The 22,249-nt window shown below is 43.8% G+C and overlaps 1 protein-coding gene across 8 annotated transcripts in view; it reads left to right on the forward strand.

Moving 5' to 3' along the window:
* STAP1 (signal transducing adaptor family member 1) overlaps positions 1-22,249 on the forward strand; it is a 145,296-nt gene that overhangs the window by 55,358 nt on the left and 67,689 nt on the right. For 2 of the 8 annotated variants that reach the window (XM_075607586.1, XM_075607610.1), the window contains exon 2: positions 5,915-6,002. In XM_075607586.1, the coding sequence (XP_075463701.1) occupies positions 5,915-6,002 (88 nt within the window). Of the gene's footprint in view, positions 1-256; positions 1,393-5,914; positions 6,003-11,819; positions 12,125-13,083; positions 13,122-22,249 lie in introns of those variants that run through there. The other 6 variants (XM_075607568.1, XM_075607601.1, XM_075607636.1 and 3 more) reach the window with 6 other exon arrangements.

Here is a 22,249-nt window from a genome sequence, read left to right on the forward strand (position 1 = left end):
TATGTGTCAGTAAATCCTTTTTTTTAATAAAACTCTTTATAATAGTTCCTGAAAATTATGCTAATTTCCTCCGGATCTGTTGTAACTGACCCTCCTGAAGCTTTTATTTGGGTAATGGGTTTTAGATTGTTGAAACCTCTCATGATATTTCCCCAAAGTCTCCCTATTTTATTTCCATATTTAAAGAATAGTGCTTCTTTTACTGACTTTTTTTTGTTTCTTGTTTTTCTAACCTAATTTTATAGGCTGTCTTTTTTTGCCAATAATTTTCTCTGTTGGTTTTAGAGTCATTCATTTAGATTGTTTTTGTATGCTTGGCCTAATTCATTGCTAGCTATATTAAAGCCTTTATTAGATTGCTTTTTATATCTGTTCACAGGGGCTATGATTTCACCTCTCATAATCACCTTTGAAGTTTCCCAATATAGGATTGGGTTATTTTTATGTTCTTCATTATTAGTTTCAAATTCCCTCCAAGTATTAGTTGGGTATTTTTTTTTAGATATACCCATTTCTAAATCTACATATACTGGGGCATGGTCAGAGATAATGATTTCTCTGATTACTGGGTTAAAAACTTTGTTTAACATCCCTTTGTTTATTAGTATACTATCTATTCTTGAAAAGGAGGAGTGCACACTAGAGTCAAACGCCCCCCAGAACCAAATTGTTACATTTGCATTCCAGGAGAAATTGAGCTAGATGTTTAAATTATTTGGGATTATGATCATTAGGGCCATATACATTTCCCAGTATATACTATTTTCCCAGTACAGGCAGTCCTCGGTTACCGTTGTAAAGTGAGTCCCATGTTAATCAGTGGCGGTGAGCGTTGGATAACGCATTCAGGGGTGGATAACGCATTCTGGCGTCGAAAAACAGCCCATAGGGTTGAGTTGGATATGCCATTCGTTGTAAAGTGAAACGTTGGATAGCAAGGACTACCATTTTTATTAGCATCAGTCTACCCCCAGGGTGGGCAACCCTGTCGCCATTTGCCACTTGTGGCGAATTGGCAGTAAAACTGTGACGAACAGGGCCGCTGGGACACTCAAACCCCCCCTTTCCCCTTCCGTGGTAAGGAGCGCGCTCCTCTCCCTCCAACACCCCAGCCCGCTCCAGCAGGCGCGTGACGCGCGCTCCCTCCCCTGCGAGGCCGCTCCATGACGCGCTCCCCCCTCCGAGCACGCTCCAGCGTGACGTGCTGATGGCCGCCCGCCACCACTGCCGCCCGTCACCACTGCCCCCCGTCCGCCTGCCACCACTGCCCGCTCGCCACCACTGCCCCCCGTCCGCCTGCCACCACTGCCCACTCGCCACCACTGCCCCCCGTCCGCCTGCCACCACTGCCCGCTCGCCACCACTGCTGCCCGCTGCTGCCGCCGCGATCTGGTAGGCATTGGTGGGGGACGGGGGGTGCTTTCAAGGGTGCTGGGGGGAGATGTAGGGGGGAGATGAAGGGTGCTGAGGGGATATGAAGGGTGCTGAGGGGAGATGAAGGGTGCTGATGAGAGATGAAGGGAGCAGGGGGGAGATGAAGGGTGCTGAGGGGAGATGAAGGGTGCTGAGGGGAAATGAAGGGTGCTGAGGGGATATGAAGGGTGCTGAGGGGAGAGGAAGGGTGCTGAGGGGAGAGGAAGGGTGTTGAGGGGAGAGGAAGGGTGCTGAGGGGAGAGGAAGGGTGCTGAGGGGAGATGAAGGGTGCTGAGGGGAGAGGAAGGGTGCTGAGGGGAGAGGAAGGGTGCAGGGCGGAGATGAAGGGTGCTGATGGGAGATGAAGGGTGCAGGGGGGAGATGAAGGGTGCAGGGGGGAGATGAAGGGTACTGATGGGATATGAAGGGTGCTGAGGGGATATGAAGGGTGCTGAGGGGAGATGAAGGGTGCTGATGAGAGATGAAGGGTGCTGATGGGAGATGAAGGGTGCAGGGGGGAGATGAAGGGTGCTGAGGGGAGATGAAGGGTGCTGAGGGGAGATGAAGGGTGCTGAGGGGAGAGGAAGGGTGCTGAGGGGAGAGGAAGGGTGCTGAGGGGAGAGGAAGGGTGCTGAGGGGAGATGAAGGGTGCTGAGGGGAGAGGAAGGGTGCTGAGGGGAGAGGAAGGGTGCAGGGCGGAGATGAAGGGTGCTGATGGGAGATGAAGGGTGCAGGGGGGAGATGAAGGGTACTGATGGGAGATGAAGGATGCAGGGGGGAGATGAAGGGTGCTGAGGGGAGAGGAAGGGTGCTGAGGGGAGATGAAGGGTGCAGGGGGGAGATGAAGGGTGCAGGGGGGAGATGAAGGGATGGGTGTGTGTATGTGTGGCTGGGCGTGTGCGTGGCTGGCTGGGTGTGTGTGGCTGGCTGGGTGGGTGTGTGGCTGGCTGGGCGTGTGTGTGGCTGGCTGGACGTGTGTGTGGCTGGCTGGCTGGGTGTGTGTGTGGCTGGCTGGCTGGGCGTGTGTGTGTGACTGGCTGGGTGTGTGTGGCTGCGTGCGGGCAGCTGGCAATGGCTGCTTGTATCTTTGTTATGTACCCAGTCACGTCCTGGCTGTGCCCCTGATTATGGATTTGGGAGGGAATGAGATGATGGGGGGTGGGGGGTACCAAGAATATATAAATAACATACCACCCCACCGACTGTGTGTGTGTGTGTGTGTGTGTGTGTGTGTGTGTGTGTGTGTGTGTGTGTGTGTGTGTGTGTGTGTGTGTGTGTGTTTTCATCATTTGCGTCTGACGCAGTTATTACTGAGTAGTCAAAGTGTTCATGTTTTCAATAAACCTGTTCAAACAATGTGTGTTTTAAATTTTCGCATGCGCAACATAATACCTAAATTCTTACATGGTGTGGCTATTTTCACTTCTAATTCGCCACACCTGTGGCTACATTGAAATATTGGTTTTCCACCCCTGGTCTACCCTATTCATCCCCTTTTGATGACAAGACTCCCCTGAAAGGTTTCTATTGATTAGGGTAGCTACGCCAGCTCTCTTTTACTTTTCAGCGAGAACAGAAAGTGACCCACCTCTTTGCAGCTTTAGTGATTCTTTAGTATCTAAGATTGTATAGAAAGCCAGTGCATCAGAAAAAACAAGTCCTGTTAGGCATAATAAACTGCAGTTGGGATAAACTCCTTCCATGTAAGCATATAGCATAACATAGCCCTAATAGGGTTAGGGGACTAGTACCTAATGCCAGCGGCACCATAAATAAATAGTACAGACCAACGTCCCATTAATCAGAGGAGAAAGAAGGGTACACGACCCATAAAGTGCACTCACTCAGTTTTCTCCTGGAGTATCCAACATCAGAATTTTCATAGACGTGCAATCTCCCAAGTAGGTAGCAGGAACAAGTGGAAAAAATAAGGCAGTGCACTGCCCAGGGTAACAGAAGGAGGCTCACGGTTTATAGCAAAAGAACAGATTTATTTCATTAAAAAAAGTGGACAAAAAGGTCCCCCCTAAGCCGTAGCAGGGGTCCACCAACGCGTTTCAAGGTGATAAAGGGCATTTTGCCTGAAACGCGTTGGTGGACTCCTGCTGCAGCTTAGGGGGGACCTTTTTGTCCACTTTTTTATGAAATAAATCTGTTCTTTTGCTATAAACCGTGAGCCTCCTTCTGTTACCCTGGGCAGTGCACTGCCTTATTTTTTCCACTTGTTCTTTAGTATCTAGTTGGGTTTCCTGTAAAATGGCTATATCTATCTTTTTCCGTTTTTAGATAATTCAATATTTTTTTTATTTGATGGGATTATTAAGACCCTTGACAATCCATGTAATTATTTTTACAGGCATTTGCATTTATTAACGTTTACTTCATATGATTTTCTCCTGTCCCAAAATCCTAGAGCATTTCTCATTTGTTTGTTTTTTGTATTCATTGTAAACCCTGATCCAAAAAATTCTAACTAAAAAAAAGTTAAGAACCTTAACTTTAAGAGTATAAAACTTATCCGTGTGGTTGACTTCTCTTTTTTCCAGAGGAGTGATCCACATCAACATCATCATAGCTTTAGCTACTGATAATCTTTAACACTGCATACCCACATAGATGTAGTTACCCTTATTTATCCTTATTTATCTCTCTTTCTGTTTAAACTTTTTCCTAAACCAAATATTAGGTGCCCTGAACCTCCCAGTACTACAAAAACAAGGGGTTCCTGCCTTTTATTTTGAGCCTCTCCCGACTCTTAACCTTGCACGTACTTAACTGGTAAATCAGTACCAAACATAGATTTTGTTGGGGGGCTGGAATGTATTTAGCTCTGTGGTGGTGATTTTACTTCTCTCCAGGGCATCTCTTCCTCCAGTCTCCTGTTCAAATCCCCCTCATCTCTCGTGGAATCAACCCAGGGAAGCAAACGTCAGATCCCCTTACCACTATACCACTATACCACTATCCCTCTTCAAAGGCTCTGCTCTATTTCTCCCTTTCCCCCTCCCCCTTTCTTCCCCTATCCATTCTCTGATGGCCCGTATTCCTCCCCTCTACTCCATCACCTCACCCCCTCTTACAGTTTTCCGATCACTCTAGCAGCCAGCGATCACATCACCCCTCTCTACTCTTTTTGGTTCCCTGATGAATTGTCCCCTCCTGCATCGGTAAACAGATTAACTGGTCATAACTTTATGTGCATTTCATTTGTTCCAAGTAAATGTGTACAGTAGATCGGTAATCCTAAATCTTTGAGTGTTATTTAAGTTAATTAAGCAACAATAGAGAGCGTTGCGTGTCCTTTAAAAGTCTGAGATACTTATCTGGTCCTCTTGATCGATATATTGCCCGTGGGAAGTCCAAAGGTGGGGAGGCAGGATCATATTTTGCGAGTAGTGGCTCCACTGAAAAAAGCTTTACATTTGTGTCCTCTTTATCTCCTCACATATCTTGCGGGGGGGAGGGGGCGGGGTATTTATCAGGCGGAGAAGATCTGACCATCAAGACGAGTCAAGTATTTTGAAGTCAATTAGATCAATTTCTTTGCTCTTGTCTTTTTTTTTTTAATTATTCTTTTTTCCTTCCATTCCAGGGCCCGATCAGGGAGTTCTCTTAGGCTTAGTCCATAGAGACTTAAGCCGGGCGGTGGCGCGCTGAGGCTCAGGGAAAGCGGTGCTTTCCCTGGCCTTAGAGCGCGTGCCGTCTGGGGGCGGGCCAGTGATGTCACGGAGAGGGCGAACCGCTCACGTGACCGGCCCTGCGCTCCGGCATGCGAAGAATCTTAACATTTGTTAAGACGCACGCTTCCGCAGGCGTGCGAAAGCGTGTGCGAGCCCCTGCTAAAGCCGCTCTCATTGCGGCTGCAGGGGCTCAGTGCCGAGCAGCAGCGCGCCTCAGCATTATGCGCTGACCATGCCCGAGGCCTTATCTGCTCCCTCTCCGCTGGAGATACTCGTGTTCTTCCGCTCCTCCGTCCCTGCTCTCCACGTATGCCTCAGCCCTTTCATGTGAAGTAAAACATTTTGTTCCTGCTTCAGTAAATATCTTAAGTGTGGCAGGATATCTTAGGGCAAATTTCCTTTTCTGATTGTACAGTGCCGTACATACCCACCCACATTCTCTCCTTTTTTGAGAAACTAGCAGAAAAGTCCTGGAAAATCATTAGTCTTTTGCCATCATATAGTAGTTGTTGGCATTCCTTGAATGGTTTAATCATATTGTTTTTGTCATTGAAGTTCAGGAACGTCGCTATGATGGGTCTTGGTTTTGTGTTTTGGTCCTCCTTTGGTTGTCCCAATCTGTGAACTTGTTCAATCTTGATGGGGTCATCCCTAGTTGCCATGCGTAATTTATCTGGCAACCATTTTTTGGCAGAAGTCTAGTACTGTAGGTCAATTTGTTTCACTAACTCTGGGACATCAATTATCCGAATATTGTTTCTTCTTGAGCGATTTTCTAAATCATCCATTTTCTCCTCTAAAACGTTGTTTTTCTTTTGCAGGTCTTCCATTTTTGTGTGCAAAGATCCCAGGTCGCCCTCCACTGCTCTTCCCCTGTTTTCTGCTTCTTCCACTCTGGATGCATGTGAGGTGAGTTCTCCTCTAAGGTTTTCTATTGCTTGCTGAATTTTCTCAGTATTGAGCTCTAGTCTAGGCATTAATTCCTTGGCGACTGCCGTAGCAATACTGTAATTTCATAGCCTATTTGCTGTAGGGTATATGGAAGATTTGAGGGATCTGGTTGCTCGTCCCCTAGGTCGGAGCCTTTTCCCTCGTTGCTGTCGGCCATTTTGTGGGGATCTCTTCTCTTTTCCCCCTTCTCATTTCTTTGCTGTTTGGGGCCCATATCTCCAGTTTTCAAGAGAAATTTCGATTGGACGCTGTATCATGTGCCCGCCTCTATTTTTTTTTTTTTTAAGGATGTGACGGCATCTCCAAGGAAGGTACGTCACATCTTTAAAACCACATGGCTCATTACAGCCAATGGGGTTGAAGACAATCCCATTGGCTGCTGTACCATGTGATAGATCACATTAGTTCAAAAGGATGTAACGTCACCTTAAGGGATCACATCCTTTCCAAAACTTGACTCTGTCACATGTCAATTACCCTACTCTTAATCAATCCGCTAAGGACACTCCACCCCCAATACATATATTAAAGGCCCCCCCACTCCCCCAATACATTTATTAATGACCCCCCATGCATATATTAAAGACCCCCACATATAACATATATTATATTGGTCTGCGGGGGGGGCGTCCGGCTGGCACTGCAAGTTGGGCCCGATCTTTGGCCAGGCCCGGCTGCCGGTCCTCACGCGGCCGGACCCGGGCTCTCCCTCACTGCAGGTCTCTATCCTTTTGTCCCACGCCGGGCCTCCCTCCATGCCGTCACGTGCCGGAAGCTAGGTCAAGCTTACTTCCAGTGCGCTGAAGTCACAGAGGCTCGTCAGATTGGGACAGTGATAGAGGCCTGCAGGCATCTGAGAGAGAGCAGGGGCCGACTGCAAGAGGACCGGCAGGTGGGCCTGGCCAGAGGTCGGGCCCAGCTTGCGCCACGGGGCCCCCCATCGGGCCCGGGACACCTGTACCCGCTGCCCCTCCCCCTGTCGGCAGCCCTGGAGATTAGTGGAGCATTGAGTGAGTTGGAGGAATGAGAGTGGGGACTTAGTGAGATGAAAGGGAGTGTGAGTGAGATAGGGGGATTGAGTGAGCAAGATAGGGAGAGGGAAATTTGGTGTAAGAAAGGGGGTGAGCAAGAGAGTGGGAGGGGTAGACGTGGGGGTGTAAGTGAAGGAGGGAAAGAGGTGGGGGAGTGAGAGGGTGAGGAAGAGTGAAAGAGAGTGTAAGGCTGCGGCCATGGTGAACGCTGGAGAGGGTGCAAGCATTCACTTGGCTTCTCCCCGCTGCCTGCAGCAGGAGAGATCTATGTCCTGCATGCAGAGGCGACTGGAAGGCGTGTCAGGGGGCGTGTCTGTGACGTCACGGAGCTGGTTCGCCCTCATTGAGCGAACCGCTCATGTGACCCGGCCGCCGCACGTGAAAACAGCTTTTTCTGTTCCTTCCTGCATCGCGAGCGCCAGCGCCTCTGCTCCCGTGCACGTTTGCGCACTCTATAGGCAGCCTCATAGAGGCACATCTATGTGATCACGCCACGCGCGCCCTTCTGCGCGCCGTCATGATCACCATGGCCGCAGCCTAAAAGAAAATCAGGGGGCTGGGGAGGGAGGGCTTGCAAGGCCCTAGGCGTGGGGCACACATAACTGCTACAATGACACCTGTGTTACAGGTACAATAGAGTTTCTCATCATATTAATTAGATGCCAAACACTTGAAATGAAGAATAACCCTTTATATTGAACTACTGATGTGTTATTCACTGTTTTCCCACCAGAGGACATAGCAGTCTCAATTTGCAAAACTGAAAGTACCACTGCACTTACTCATTAGGCACGTTCTATAGTGCCGGGCTGTGCTACGCCGTGCGCGCGCGTGGATTTGTAGTTGGCTGACGTCAGTCAGCCTTTTTATACAAGGGCCGCACACGGCAGGGAGAGGGGAGCCGACACACAGCGGCGAAGATGAGGAAAATCATCTTTTCGCGCCGCTGCCAACGCTCAAATGTATGTGTGTGTATGTATGGATGTGTATGTATGTGTGTGTGTGTGTATGTGTATGTATTTGTGTATCTGCACAAGTCTAGTACATTTTTTCTTTTTACTAATGTTTTTTTTTAATAAATAATAAATTACACAAACACACACACACACCCATATACATACACATGCACACACATACATATACACATAAACACACACAAACACACATAAACACACTCAGCACAGTATACTCACGAAAAGCATGCGGCACGTGCACGCTCGTTCGCATAGGCACGCTTGGCCGCATGCTGTATATAACAGCCCTTAGCTAGGGTTCTAACACTGCTTGTTTGCTATGTATTATTACTAATCCCTTTGGCAGCAAAGGAACTAACTTAAAGTAGTGGTCCTTCCTGATTGCCTTTTTTGCTTTTTATATATTTCAGTTACTTTAGGAAATCTCTTCTTGCCCTTTCCAACACTGTTTTTTATTTTATTTTTTATCCGATGATCTTTTCAGATGTAAGCATTGAAAATATTAAATGTTCTGGAGGAGCCTTAGCACTAAATGGTGTATCTTGGGTTGTGCATGATGGATTTGCCACGTTGATCGCCAATGATTTGTGTTCTGATTCCACCTTCTACTTCCTTTCATAGATGCAATGATTAAATCGGCCATGCCAAATACCACAGCCAGAGTCTCCTTTTTCATCTATGCATAGTTTGGGGTTGGAGTTAGAGACTTGGATGCATATACCACTGGTCTTATCTCCTGCACTCCTGCGATCTACAGATATAGCGGTTATATTCGTTATTGGTGCCGATTCAAATCAAAAACAAAATATGTAAAAATTATGTAAATTGTTTACTTGCATATTTCCTAGCTTTCATGCTTCTCGCCATGTGGAGTATACTGTAGGTTATTTAGATTGTAGTGTACTGTATGTACACTGTCTGAGGACTCCTTCATTCCGTCCACCAGTTGATGAATTACTGTGGTCTGAGGTTCCAGCACTGCCAGAGGAATGGGCCCCTTCAGACTAGTGGCTCTGGCACTGTTCTTGGTGCCGTTACCGAGATTTTGTTGTGTTGTGAATGTTGTTAATGGTCTAGGGCAGGGGTGCGCAAACTGGGGGGTGCGAGATTTTTTTGGGCTGTTACAGAGACCCTGCGCTCTTCCCGAAGACATTTAAGTTAAATGCCGGGGGAGCGGTGAAGGCTTCTGTAGCTTCCCTTTCCTCGGCCCTGGCGTCGGCAACGCAGCATCAAACTACGCCGTGGGGTCACGTGACGTTGTGTTGCCATGGGAACATGACATTGTGATGGCAGAACGCTGGAGACACTCTAAGGAGAGGGGGCGTGTTCAGGGGGCGGGGCTAGAGCCGTCAGGGGGGCGCAGGGGGAAATGTTTGCTCTCCTCTGGTCTAGGGTCACACCACAGTTTTGCAATAGCAGTGATATCGATTGAGTAATACAGCTAATACTACAGTATATTTGGTGTGCACATTTATGCAAATGTATTTATGTAAAGAAGTAGGCCTGTCTTTGTTTCTCTCTCCTGTAAAAGAGCACATTTGCCAACCTTGGGAGGTGAGATTTCAGGCTGTGACTTTTCTAGCAATTCTTACTGAGTAGTCCTCCAATATCTATTTTTGGGAGTTTGTCTCGTTTGCATACAAAACTTACCAATCGAACAGAATAGCACATCATTAAGAAATCACATCTTAAAAAAGCCGTTTTTGCACAGTTTGAATATTCATGAATTGCTTAATGGATACAGTGAGAAGCCTTTCCATGCCAAAAGGCCATTGACTTCAGTTGGAGTTTCCATGCAATAATAATAATAATAGCATGTTCTTGTATAGCGCTGCTAGTTGTACGCAGCGCTTTACAGAGACATTTTGCAGGCACAGGTCCCTGCCCCGTGGAGTTTACAATCAATGTTTTTGGTGCCTGAGGCACAGTGAGATAAAGGAGCCTACAGCAGGAATTGAACCAGGCTCCCCTGCAGCAATCTGTGTCAGTCAGTATCTTCACTCACGGAGCCACTCCTCCCTATAGTGCATCAATAGGTGTTATAGCAGTTTAATAAATAACCCACTAAGCGTTTAAATCTATGTAACCAGTATTAAATAGCACCTCAGCATTTTCAATTGTGTACAGTATTTTGAATAGTTCTGTTGCAGGAAGACTTTTTTTTATTCCATGGTCATATAAAATTACCATGGCTCAAAACCCAGGTGCTTTTCATTCACTCAGTGCTTGAATTCCAAATATTTAAATCAACACCACATACAGTACTTGGCAATCTGTCTGAAAGCCGATGAAAACATTACAGCAGTCACTTCCCTGTTCATGATTTATTATTCAGCTACTTAGGCAAAGATATACACGTTCAATTCAGTTATTGTTCAGTGATATACAACAATACAAAATCCAATTTCTGCATTACATTAGTACAAGGGTCAGTACACCATTACAAAAGTTAATAATTACTAATAGTATAATAGGCCATTGTTTTTTTTTATAAAGGTAATTGAATGGGACAGTCACATGAACAACATCTATTATCAACTCTGTTCACATTTTGCAATATGCGTGGTTTTTCTGCGTATGAGAAGACGTTTCACATGTATATCTATAATAAGCTATTGGAAAGGTCAGCAGGGGTGCGCAAACTGGGGGTGGGGGGGAGGTGCAAGATTTTCTAGGGGGGGGGGGCGCGGTGGTTAAAGAGGCCCAGCGCTCTTCCACAAGGCATTTAAACTAAATGCCGGGGACTCTGTGAGGCCTCTGCAACTTCCCTTACCTTGGCTTCCAGCGACACATCGTCATGGCAACGCGGCATCAAAAGACGCAACATGGTCATTTGACACCGGAGCCAAGGTAAGGGGGGGGGTGCGAGCAGGGGGAGACAACATGCAGGGGGGCACAGGGGGAAAGGTTTGTGCACCCCTGCTGTATTGCAAATAAACTGTTCCAAAATAAATGGCTTAAACACATCAAAATCATTTTTTGCTCTTGTGAATTTGTCCAAGTGTAGAAGTGTAATTCCTTCCTAAGACCAAAATGAAATAAAGAATGGCCCCCCACTTTTTTAAATAAATGGATGGGAAGCAGTGAGTCTCAGGAGCTAAAATTATTATAGTTTAGCCCCGGGGATCCCTGTATCCTAGCTAGGTAAAACAAAACAAAAAGTTATTTGGGACTGCACCTTTAATACTAGGATAAATGTAGGTAATTATCAGTTTCACAAAATCACACGGGCATACGTATTTGTCATATTATTTTGATAAATGATAAGTGTTTCTTTGGTAACCAAATGCTTTGGAGGCTTTTTACAATACTTTGCTAATTAATGTTGTAGTAAGATTGTTCCCGTAGCCTCACACTTTAATCACTAACCCAGGTTATATTTATCAAATCGATTCTTGCTGCAGCAGGGGTTTCATGCCCCTATGGCAGAAAGAGGGTAGAATATCTGTCCTCTGCTTAAAAAACTAGATTTCGCACCTATTACGACAGTAGGAAATATCTTTACTAAAGAGAAAGGGAAGTTCCAGCATCTAAAAATAATGGGGGGAAAAAACCCAGAGTTCCAACTAAATTCCTCCAAGGAAATTCTTCTAGTTAGTTTTCTGTAACGGTACAGGGGACAGCAAGCTGCGGGGCTGAACATCCTGCTGCTTGTGTGTGTTCATTTATAAGTCTCTGTTTAATGAGACAGAGTTCGATCAGGAACTGCCCTTTAAACTCATACATTTTCTGAGATCTCCTCCCTGCAGGGATGGAGATGGGAGGAGTAGCTGGAGTACAAACACTCGCTGCAAAAGTTTTTCTTTTCTTTTATTGACTGGACTTCCTTCTATACATTACTTGCTTTTCCACAGAGGTTACCTTTTGGTTCCACATGAAAAACATAAGAGTGCAGAGGCACATTTGATCCCTGTGCTCGACGCACCTTTAGCTACTAAATTGAACAATCTGTGCAAGTTGCAGCATGGCAGCCCCGACAGCTGCCCCCAGACGGATCTATCAGGAGAGGCTTAAGATCACCTCCCTGCCTCTATACTATGAAGGTAATCTATGGATCAAACGCGCCAAGAAAATGGTAAGGGAAAAGGCATCGTCACCCAGGGCTATAGCACAGGCTTACATGAAATAGCATTGTTCCCAATCTTGTATATTGCACACAAATTTGACTTTGTACTGTCTCTGTAATACCGAATTACCAGTGCCAATTTGGCACTACAAAGCTAGTAGATATGAAGGGCCTCTTTCTATAAACTGTGCCAGCGCCGGTTTTGCGCCACCGCACGGAAAGCCTCATTTACTTCAATGGGGTTTTCCGTTTGACGCTGAATCGGCACCATCCCACTGTATAGAATAAGGTCCTATCAATATCCATGAGCTGTGTGATAGGGGTGAGCGAGTCACTTGCTAGTTATTTGAATCAGGTAGACTTTGGCATTAGCTTATGTTCACAGAAATTTGTGTAAGCCAGCACTCTCCTTACTTGTTGAATGTGTACGTCAGGTGCCCCGTTTGGGCTCCTCGGGCAGTCTCTACTTAACGCAGCATCCTGCAATCAGCCGCTGGCAAATACTCATGAAGCAGAAATATAAATGTGACAGGAATGTGGCCTGCGCATATTTGGACACCATTCCTGTCGTGCTGCTGCTTTCAACTATTTCTGTCTCATTTGCTTATGTTGTCGATATCTCTAGAAAATTAACCTGCCAGCTCTAATGTTGACTGATGTGAGAAAAACACAGTAGCAATTCCTCATCATTGGCAGGAAATCTGCACACATCACCAACAAATCAGTAGATAATGGTACTATTTTCATTGTGTCAATTTATTGCTAATTTCCAGCATTTAAACAAACAAAAAAAAACCACATGATTTAAAGTAGTAAATATATCTCAGGAAAGGCCAATGATATGGCAAAATAATGGTTGATAAATAACCCCTTTGGTGTTTTTAGATCAAAGTAAACTTACACAAAAAGCACTAGTTTCAACAGATACATTCTTGAAGCTTCCAAAGTTAATTTGTTTGTCTTTTGATAGGTTCACCGAAGTTTTGCAGCCATGATTTAATGAATGGTAGGAAAACCTCCCCAGCATACTCATCAAGCTCATGAAACTTGAATGACAAGGAATATTTGTTTGTTTGCATGTGTATGATAAGTAGACCTAAATAACTTTTTTAGGCCTTTATTCTGTATACTGTGGTTGGCGCCATTGCATGGAAAGCTCCACTGATGTCCATTTACAGGCTAAGGGGCGTAGGGGCTTATTCTATATCCGCCAAAGCGATCAAGTAGGCCGTTTGTGGCCGAAAATCCCCATTAACTTCAATTAAGAATTTTGATTGGCCTCTCCTGCAGAAATACACTGTGTCCGGAAATATACATACCCAGATAAAGTGAGAAAAGCACTTGCCAATATGCCAATGAGGCTGGCATGGCAAGTAAGGCCTCAACCCCCAAATATAGAAGATCATTTGGGAGACCTTCATCCAGCAGTGATTTGACAAGGGCTGATGATATATATATATATATATATATATATATATATATATATATATATATAGTAGCTGCGAAAGAAAAACTCCTATTTCACGTTTAATGAACATGAACGTAACGTAGTGTATCTGGTACTTGTTGACGTAATACAGTCACATCATTTTAGTTCACATTAGTTGATTGTCTGTATTGTGCGCCTTATATATAGTGTTAATTAACGTAGCAGACCTACAATTGTGCACATTTTCATGGGGATTGAGCGAGAAATATAAACTATATGGTGAAAAACGAAAGGAGTTCCTCTTTTACCTGAATGATATGGTCATCCAGAGCAATCTTTAATTACAGAATCAATAAGGTACTCAGGAGCTGGGTTGTCATTAAAATAATGTTATCCCCAATATCCATGGCTCTTGAGAGAATGACTATCAAAATACAACTATTTGTTGTAGAAGGAAAACCAGAGATTTCAGTCTGCAAAGATAAAAGTTGTATCATAAATTTCATGTTAATGAGAGATGTTTAACAAAGTCAAAAGGGGAAATGCAAGCCTGTATCCTAATTTCTTGGGGAAATTATATCATTTTTATGTACATTAGGCACTATTATATACTGTAGTATGTAGCTTTGCTACAAAGTATACATTAGTTCGACACAAAAAGGTTGGAAATTCAACTTTCCATTTACAGTCACTGCTGGTACTACTAGACAAATCTTACAAGGCAAATTCATGTCTCACAGGTACATTTATATTACAACAAATATTGAGTAAAAATAAATTATTGGGTGTCTGATGTTTTAACATGCAACTTTTAAGACCATTCAGACTTCCCAAAACATTGGGGACAGACTGGTCTAGATAGAGATGTGAAACGTAATTTTTTTTGAGGCACTATTCTATATTTCTCTTTGCTCAGTTGCTGGCTTTTCTCATCATCTTCATATTTTGATAACAGAGTATCATGTTTTGCATTAAACAGGGCTTTGAAACTGTTGATTTAGCATAAAACAAAGTTCCACCTGCAGTTAAAGTTGTAGTCCCAGCAATATCCTACATGTGTTTTTATATATATATATTGTGACAAACGGCTTACTCCGGGGCTCCGCCGTCTGTCCGGGACTGTTAGAACACGGTCTTTTAGGGTAGGTTAAATGACGAGGCGTAACGTGCTGTTCCTTTAAACAGGCTACTGCCTGGTTTATTCAGTCCCAGTCACTGAGACTGCCACACTGAATACAAAAGGAAACACAAGCAAAACAAAACCCTGCTCACCTGAGCAATAACTTAACTGAGGTTCACCCTAACTGGGGTTGGGGCGGCTTATCCGCTTCCAACAAACAAAAATAAGGAACTTTGCAATTTGATAAAGGCACATAATGATTTAACCTGTTTAGGGAGAGGCTTTTCCCCACTCTGCTTCCAGCAGCCTTCCTGCCTCCAGTCTCTTGGGGAGAGGGGAGAGGAACCAGGAAATCAGCCTTACATACCTGATTTCTATCTAGCAGGACAGGTGACAGAAATCATGCAGCAGACAAACTCTGGTCTGGATCCCTCACCCCTCAGTTCCAGCACTTGCCAAACTGTGGGATGGAGTGCATGCATTCTGAGGCTGCACTTTCCAGCCTAAACAGGATAGAAGCTGTTCAGTATCCTGGGAGCCCTATATATGGAATTTATTACCATCCCCTGGTTTCTGTCACATATCCTCCCCCCCAGCTCAGACCTCGAGGGATGAGCGACCATGGATATTAGGGAGTGCATCCTTGACAACCCATCAGCATTGCCATGTTTGTGCCCTGACCTGTGCTCTACAGAAAATTTAAAGGGTTGTAGGCTTAGGAACCACCTGGTCACTCTAGCATTCTTCTCTCTGTTTTGACACATCCAGGTGAGGGTGCATGATCTGTGACCAACTGGAATTTTCTCCCCAACAGATAGTATTTGAGCGTCTCTACAGTCCACTTTATTGTGAGACACTCTTTCTCGACTATGGAGTAATTTTTCTCCTGGGGATTTAGTTTCCTACTTAAATAAAGGATGGGGTACTCCTCACCTTGAGACTCCTGGGAGAGTACAGCACCCAGCCCTACCTCAGATGCGTCGGTTTGGATTAAAAACTCTTTAGAGAAGTCAGGTGTGACCAACACTGGTTGGGCACAGAGAGTTTCTTTCAGGCTTCTAAAGGCCTGTTCGGTTTTGGGGGACCACTTTACCATTAGCAGCCCTCTAACTTTTGTGAGGTCGGTTAGAGGGGTTGCCTTAGTTGCAAAATTGGGAATAAACCTTCTATAGTAGCCAATTAATCCCAATAAGGTCCTTACTTGTTTTTTTGTAACTGGCCTTGGCCAATTTTGTACCGCCTCTACTTTGAGGGTTTGGGGGTTGAGTAAACCTCTGCCAATAGAATACCCCAGATACTTGGCCTCCTCCAGACCAATAGTGCATTTAGTGGGGTTAGCAGTTAGTCCAGCAGACCGAACTGCGTCAAGCACAGCTTGGACCTTTGGAAGGTGGGATTGCCAATCTTCACTATTGATTACCACATCATCCAGGTAGGCGGCAGCATACCGAGCATGTGGCTTTAAAATTTTATCCATCATTCTTTGGAATGTTGCGGGAGCGCCATGTAAGCCAAAAGGCAGCACCCTATACTGAAAGAGGCCGTCTGGGGTTGAGAAGGCTGTCTTTTCTTTTGCCCTTTCTGTGAGGGGAACCTGCCAGTACCCTTTTGTTAGGTTTAAGGTCGTGAGATATCGGGCTTTGCCCAGTCTCTCTACTAGTTCATCAACCCTGGGCATAGGATAAGTATCAAATTTTATACAGCGTTTAGTTTACGGTAGTCATTGCAAAACCTTGTTGTACCATCTGGTTTTGGGATTAAAACTATAGGGCTGTTCCACCCACTTTGAGATTCTTCAATTACACCTAGTTTTTTTAACCTCTAAACTTATAGCCTCTCTTTTGGCCTCTGGGATTCGGTACGGTTTAAGGTTAACTCGGACCCCCGGTTCAGAGACTAGGTCATGTTGAATTACCCTTGTTCTGCCTGGCATTGTAGAGAAGACTTCTTTGTTTCTTCTCACTAGATTCTGGACCTCTCGTTTGTGATGAACGGACAGGGTTTCAGCTATGCTAACCTCTGGGTCAGTTTCTCGATTCTCTGACGGACCTGGGAGTACTAAGGTTAACAAGACCTCTCTATCTTTCCAGGGCTTAAGTAGGTTTACATGGTAAATTTGCTCAGGTTTCCTCCTACTCGGCTGTCTCACCTTGTAATTTACTTCTCCCACTCTTTCTAAGACCTCATATGGCCCATGCCACTTAGCAAGGAATTTACTCTCTACGGTGGGAACCAGAACTAGCACCCTATCGCCTGGATAAAAAATTCTGTGTGGTGCATTCCTGCTGGCAACAGGAGGGTCTGAGTCTCCCGCGATGACATGGGGGATAACAGGAATGGGTTACTGGGGTGGATGCCTTTGTTCTGGTTCAATGGTGCAGCGCCTCCATCTATAGTAAGCCCCAGGAATGCGGGGTGGAATCCTTACCACAGAGTTTCCCCACAGGGATGAGAGATTCCAGTCTCACACAAGGATTATCTTTAAAAACAAAAGTCTCTTTATTCTCAGACTTACAGAACAGACACTAAATAGGAAATGCACTGCTCTTTTATGATCTCAGCAGGCACCACCCCTGTGTCTCTTGCTTTGACACAGGGTAAGGTGACCTACCTCCACCACTAGGGGCAGTGCTTGAAGTGGGGGAAACCCATGATAACTCCTGGCAACCTGCCCTTACCAGGGATTATACCAGGAGGAGGATAGAACTATAGCCCCATTTCTTACCAGGGCTACATATATCCATTAAAACAAAGGAGGAATATCTTGCACGCTCTCTTCTTCTTGAAAATAGAATGATGGAAGAAGATAGAAAGTTCCTTTTATTTGTATTTTATGGAGATCCTTGTGTATCCTTACAGTAGAAATAAAATGCCAGAAAGAGTATTCTTACCAGTTTATAATCTTTATTCTTCTAGAGGCAAAATACTAAAAAATTAACTTCAGATATAAAGGTTACAGGCAAAAATAAGCATACAAGCTATGAGAATCTATGGCATTTGTTGTCTCTGATTGTATCGTTTGTTCTGATGCATTTACTGTACTCTATAACAAGCTTCATATAGCTTTTTCCTTGCTACCAATTTAACCAATTCGTAGCTTGTTACAAAATAAAGAATAATAAAATAAATACGAGAAAAACAGTGTCCTTCATCGATTACCTCAAAATCTTGTTTCTTAGCCCATATTCTAATCTTGACCTTGGATTTGTGCCTACTCAAATGTTTACAAAAATAAATAATTGTTTTAACTTTCTATAAACATAAAAAAATGTTTCTTACACTGGAAAACTAACATTACAAAATAGAGTCTGTGGAAACAAAATGGATACTGAATGACATTAACCCCATTTACAAATCCAAAATGGATTCTAACCAACATAATGGATTCTGAATCACAGACATCTATTTACTCTGCTCCTTTCCTTCCGACCTCCCTACCTCCTTAACCTTTAGTTCATTATTAGCTAACCCTATTCCAGTGGTGGACTTATCTTTTTGCCACCCATAGGCCTGGGGGCAGAACTTCTCCACAGCGTAGCGGTGTCATGGCATAGCCTAGTATGCTGTAGCCTTGCAGGAAATCCACCTCTACCCTGCTCCCTTCCCCAAACCCCACTGACAGCAGGTCGAGCCTCGGGTACTTTTATTATAGACAAAGTTCAAACTTTTTAGTCAAATGTTTTTAAGCTCCAGGGCAGCAATTCCAACTCATAGAAGGCAAAATGGCAAACTTTTGGCGCTAAAAATCTTGATAGAAATGTTTGCTTTTTAAAACTTTATATTAAAACAAACACAAAACCAATTTTGGCAAGATTGTAAATCTAAAAAAAAAGTCCCTGAAACGTATCATCTGTTTTCATTGACTAGAGGAAAGGGAAATAAGGAATTCATTATTAAAATCTACAAGCTGCAAAACTTGGGTACACAAACTGCACTGTATGTATTAGGGGAAACCATTCCCATTTAAATCAGTTAGGTTTTCTTGTTTGATAAATCTGGTGCAGTGTTTTTGCACCAGCTTTGCCATGATTTTCCTGTTAGCAGACTTTATTAAAATTCCTCCCCCTTCCCAAAACCAGCAGTCTCAAGGTGCCGTCAGGGCATCTACTAATTGAGAACTTGAATAAAATGGTGACTAGCTTTAAGCATAGTGATAATTTTCAACCTTGCTGCCATAGAGCAAGAACAGAGCCTCCTCAGGGGTACACTCTGGGCAGAATGCAATGTCATGGAGCAGGGTATGTTGGAGTTGTAAAAAAGGGCAATTCTTCATTTTGAAAGCACAGCGAGAATGTGAAACCTGGTAATGATTTACACTGTCATCTATTGATGACTTGGTGGAAGACATTGAGCATTCTCCCTAATATAAATTACATACTTCTTGTTTGTTTTTCTAATATCACATTAGTGTTTGGTATTCTCTCAGTCAGAGGTATTCAATCATAGAGAGAATGTGTTGCAAAGGGTTGGTTCCAAAGGCTTATTGTGCCGATTGTCACAGCAATCAGTAGAGAAGGTTTCAGGTTGAAGGTTTCCTTAATGAGCCAGTCCGACGTAGCTGGTCACAGAAACGAATTCTGAACAACTTACTAGGGTAATTGGGTTTCTTAGAAATATTTACTCCACCATAACTGTTTAACTTTTTTTGGTATTTTGTGGAAATTTAATGGGGTTTTTTTCTAGCACATAAGCTACTCTTGGTTGTCTATTTGATTAATAAAGGCTTCATCTATACTATAATTCTAAGTTGGATTCCATCTGTTTGTTTGTTTGTATATCCAAAGCATCGAAACCTCAGAAACGGCACCACGTAGCACAACGAAACTTTCACTGTACATTCTGCTGCGGATTTGTAGGTCAACGCAACTATTTTGAGCTTCCAATGTGACTCACCTCCCAAATTATGGAGCAGGGGGCGGGGGGCATGGCTACTAAGGGAGGGGGCGTGTCCTTGCCTGGATCGGGGGGGGGGTGTCGGTGTCTCTGTGTGTGTGTGATGTGCGGGGCAGACGTGCCAGCATGGGGGGAGGGGAGGAGATGTACCAGCTAGCGAGGGGAGATGTGCCAGCTAGGGGGGGAGATGTACAAGCAGGGCGGGGCGGCCGGGAAAATGTGCCACCAGTGAGGGGAAATGTACCAATGGGGGGGGGGGGGGCGAGGAGATGTGCCGGCAGTGAGGGGACATGCCACAACAGCGCGGGTAGATGTGCGAGGGGGGGGGGGGCGGGGACATGTTCTGGCAGCGTGGGGAGACACACACAGACAGAGACAAATCTCGCCTGCACTACATCCAGCAGCGGGGGGAGGGGGGCCCGGGGAGATGTGCCGGCAGCGGGGGGAGGGAGGGGCGGTGGACATGTATTCAATATTACATTTCCCGGGTGAAGCCGGGCACAAAAGCTAGTAATTTCTATATACAAAAAAAAATTTAAAGCTTCCTTTTGGCTTTGTGGATTGCCAAAAAGTCTCAGCACCAAAAGACATTATATAAAGGTTGTAAAAACACATTAAAAACACTTGTTTATCATGGAAATGCTTAAAGTAAAAAAAAAATAGGTTTTGACAATGTAAAGAATTTGTAATGTAAAGAAGCTAATCTGTGCTGTTCAGTACACAAACAGGTGTTTTGTATGCTTTGGCACTCAAACTGTGTTTGCAGTATTTTTGTCCTACTTTCTCATTTTTTATTCTACAGATAATTAGCACTGAATGGTAGGACATTGGAAAATGTATTCTTTTTTGAAAGGATAGTGGTTGTGATGAATGTGGTGAAACTAAATCTAATAAAGCAATTCTAAACTGCGAGATATACACATTGCAGTGTTTGGAATTTCAAAGGAAGTACAATAGCAGAACTTGGCATACTGTATTAGGAATGGTTTATGGTCTAGCAACTTCCACATTTGTACGTTTTATATTACCTTGTAAAGGTGTGTGTGTGTGTATATGATTCACATTATCTGCCAAGTAAAACTTTTAATTGCTATATAAACTGCTGATTATAACCTCCCTGGCAAAGACCCTAAAGAAACTGGTGTAGATATATATATAGGGAACCATGTTTAAAATGGTTTTTGAAGCAAAAAGTGGCACTGTGTGCTCATTTGCATGTCATTTCCCAGAATCCTTTGCTGCAGTGGAATTGCTGTGTGCTGGGTGATAATGGTGAAAGACAGGGTTGCAGACCTGTCTAAGACATGCAAATGAATATACAGGAATATTTACAGTTGAGATATATATATATATATATATATATATATATATATATATATACATATATATATATATATATATATCAGTATATCTTAATGCATATCATATGAGAATAAACATCTAGTTGGCTAGATTCATTGACAATCCCCATGAATCGGTTCTAGGAAGCTACAGTACAGTAGCTTGTATACTTTGAGGCAGGCTCTGCTTTGCTCAATGCTTTGACATTTAGTAAGGAAGAATAGCTGGGTTTTTTTAAAGAAAAAAAAAGTTTATAACTTCTAAAATAGTTCACTTAATTGTGCTGGTGTAAAATCGTTGCAGTTTTGATTTTTATGTGTAAATACAGGCAGTCAGTACTAGAGATGGGCGAATTCGCCCAAATCCGTTTCCCCAATTGTGGTGCATTTTCCACCCGAAATTCGTTTTGCAGCTTAAAATCCAGAAACGGTTGGTAATTCGCGGATTAAGCAATCCCATTTGATTATTGCTGAGTCTGCGGATTGGATTGTAGAAATCCGTCCGTGGAGTGTATTGGTAACAATAATAAAAAAAATCTGCAAAATGCGAATCGCCCTTTTTGCACTGCAATTCGCGAACCAAAGGTGCCAGCCGATCCGCTGCGGATCCAAAGTCCACTCAGCACCAATTTATTAGTTAAAAAAGCAGGGTTCCTACACCTTATTCAATGTTTCATATATGCACAAATCATACTACTGTCATTCACCATTCACGTGCCCAGCCACAGGCATTTTTTCTAAATGCTCCTAGATTTGTAACATTGTATCTGAAATGTGTATATGTATTTTATAAAGCTCCAATTTTATGGAAATTATAATACAGGCGCTTCTTAGCGCAACGTTTTTAGTGCAAAGTAGTAAATATAATTTTAAAAAGATGCCACCTGGAACACGCTGCAATTCCTTGTCATATCTTCTCAAGATATGGTAGGCCAATGACAATATCTTAAGCAACCTTTACAGTTGCAAGTTGCAAGTAGCAAGAAGCAAATTTGGACGGTTGAAAGTCTGTGCGTGTAAAAATGCTTTAGACGTGTCGATGAGTGATGTTTTTGTCATCATAGTAAATTCCTGCACTTGCTTCACATATCCAGATTGTTTTTATCTGATCTCTACCATTCTGGTATATAGGAATATAAAGAAATAATTGCTAGGTCGAATACAATGTACCGTTCTAGGGATACCCCTGTATCAGATAAGTGTCTGCCTGAATGTTTCTGGCATAAGTTACTGTTGTAGATTCTAGTATGCCACTATCATAACCTTAGGCACTTTTCAGTAATATAAGTAGTAGAGAGTGTTGTCATTGCATGCTGCATTAATTGAGAGCGCACTAATAACCTATGATGTGG

The sequence above is a fragment of the Ascaphus truei genome, chromosome 1 (assembly GCF_040206685.1).
Source record: "Ascaphus truei isolate aAscTru1 chromosome 1, aAscTru1.hap1, whole genome shotgun sequence".
NCBI lineage: Eukaryota > Metazoa > Chordata > Amphibia > Anura > Ascaphidae > Ascaphus > Ascaphus truei.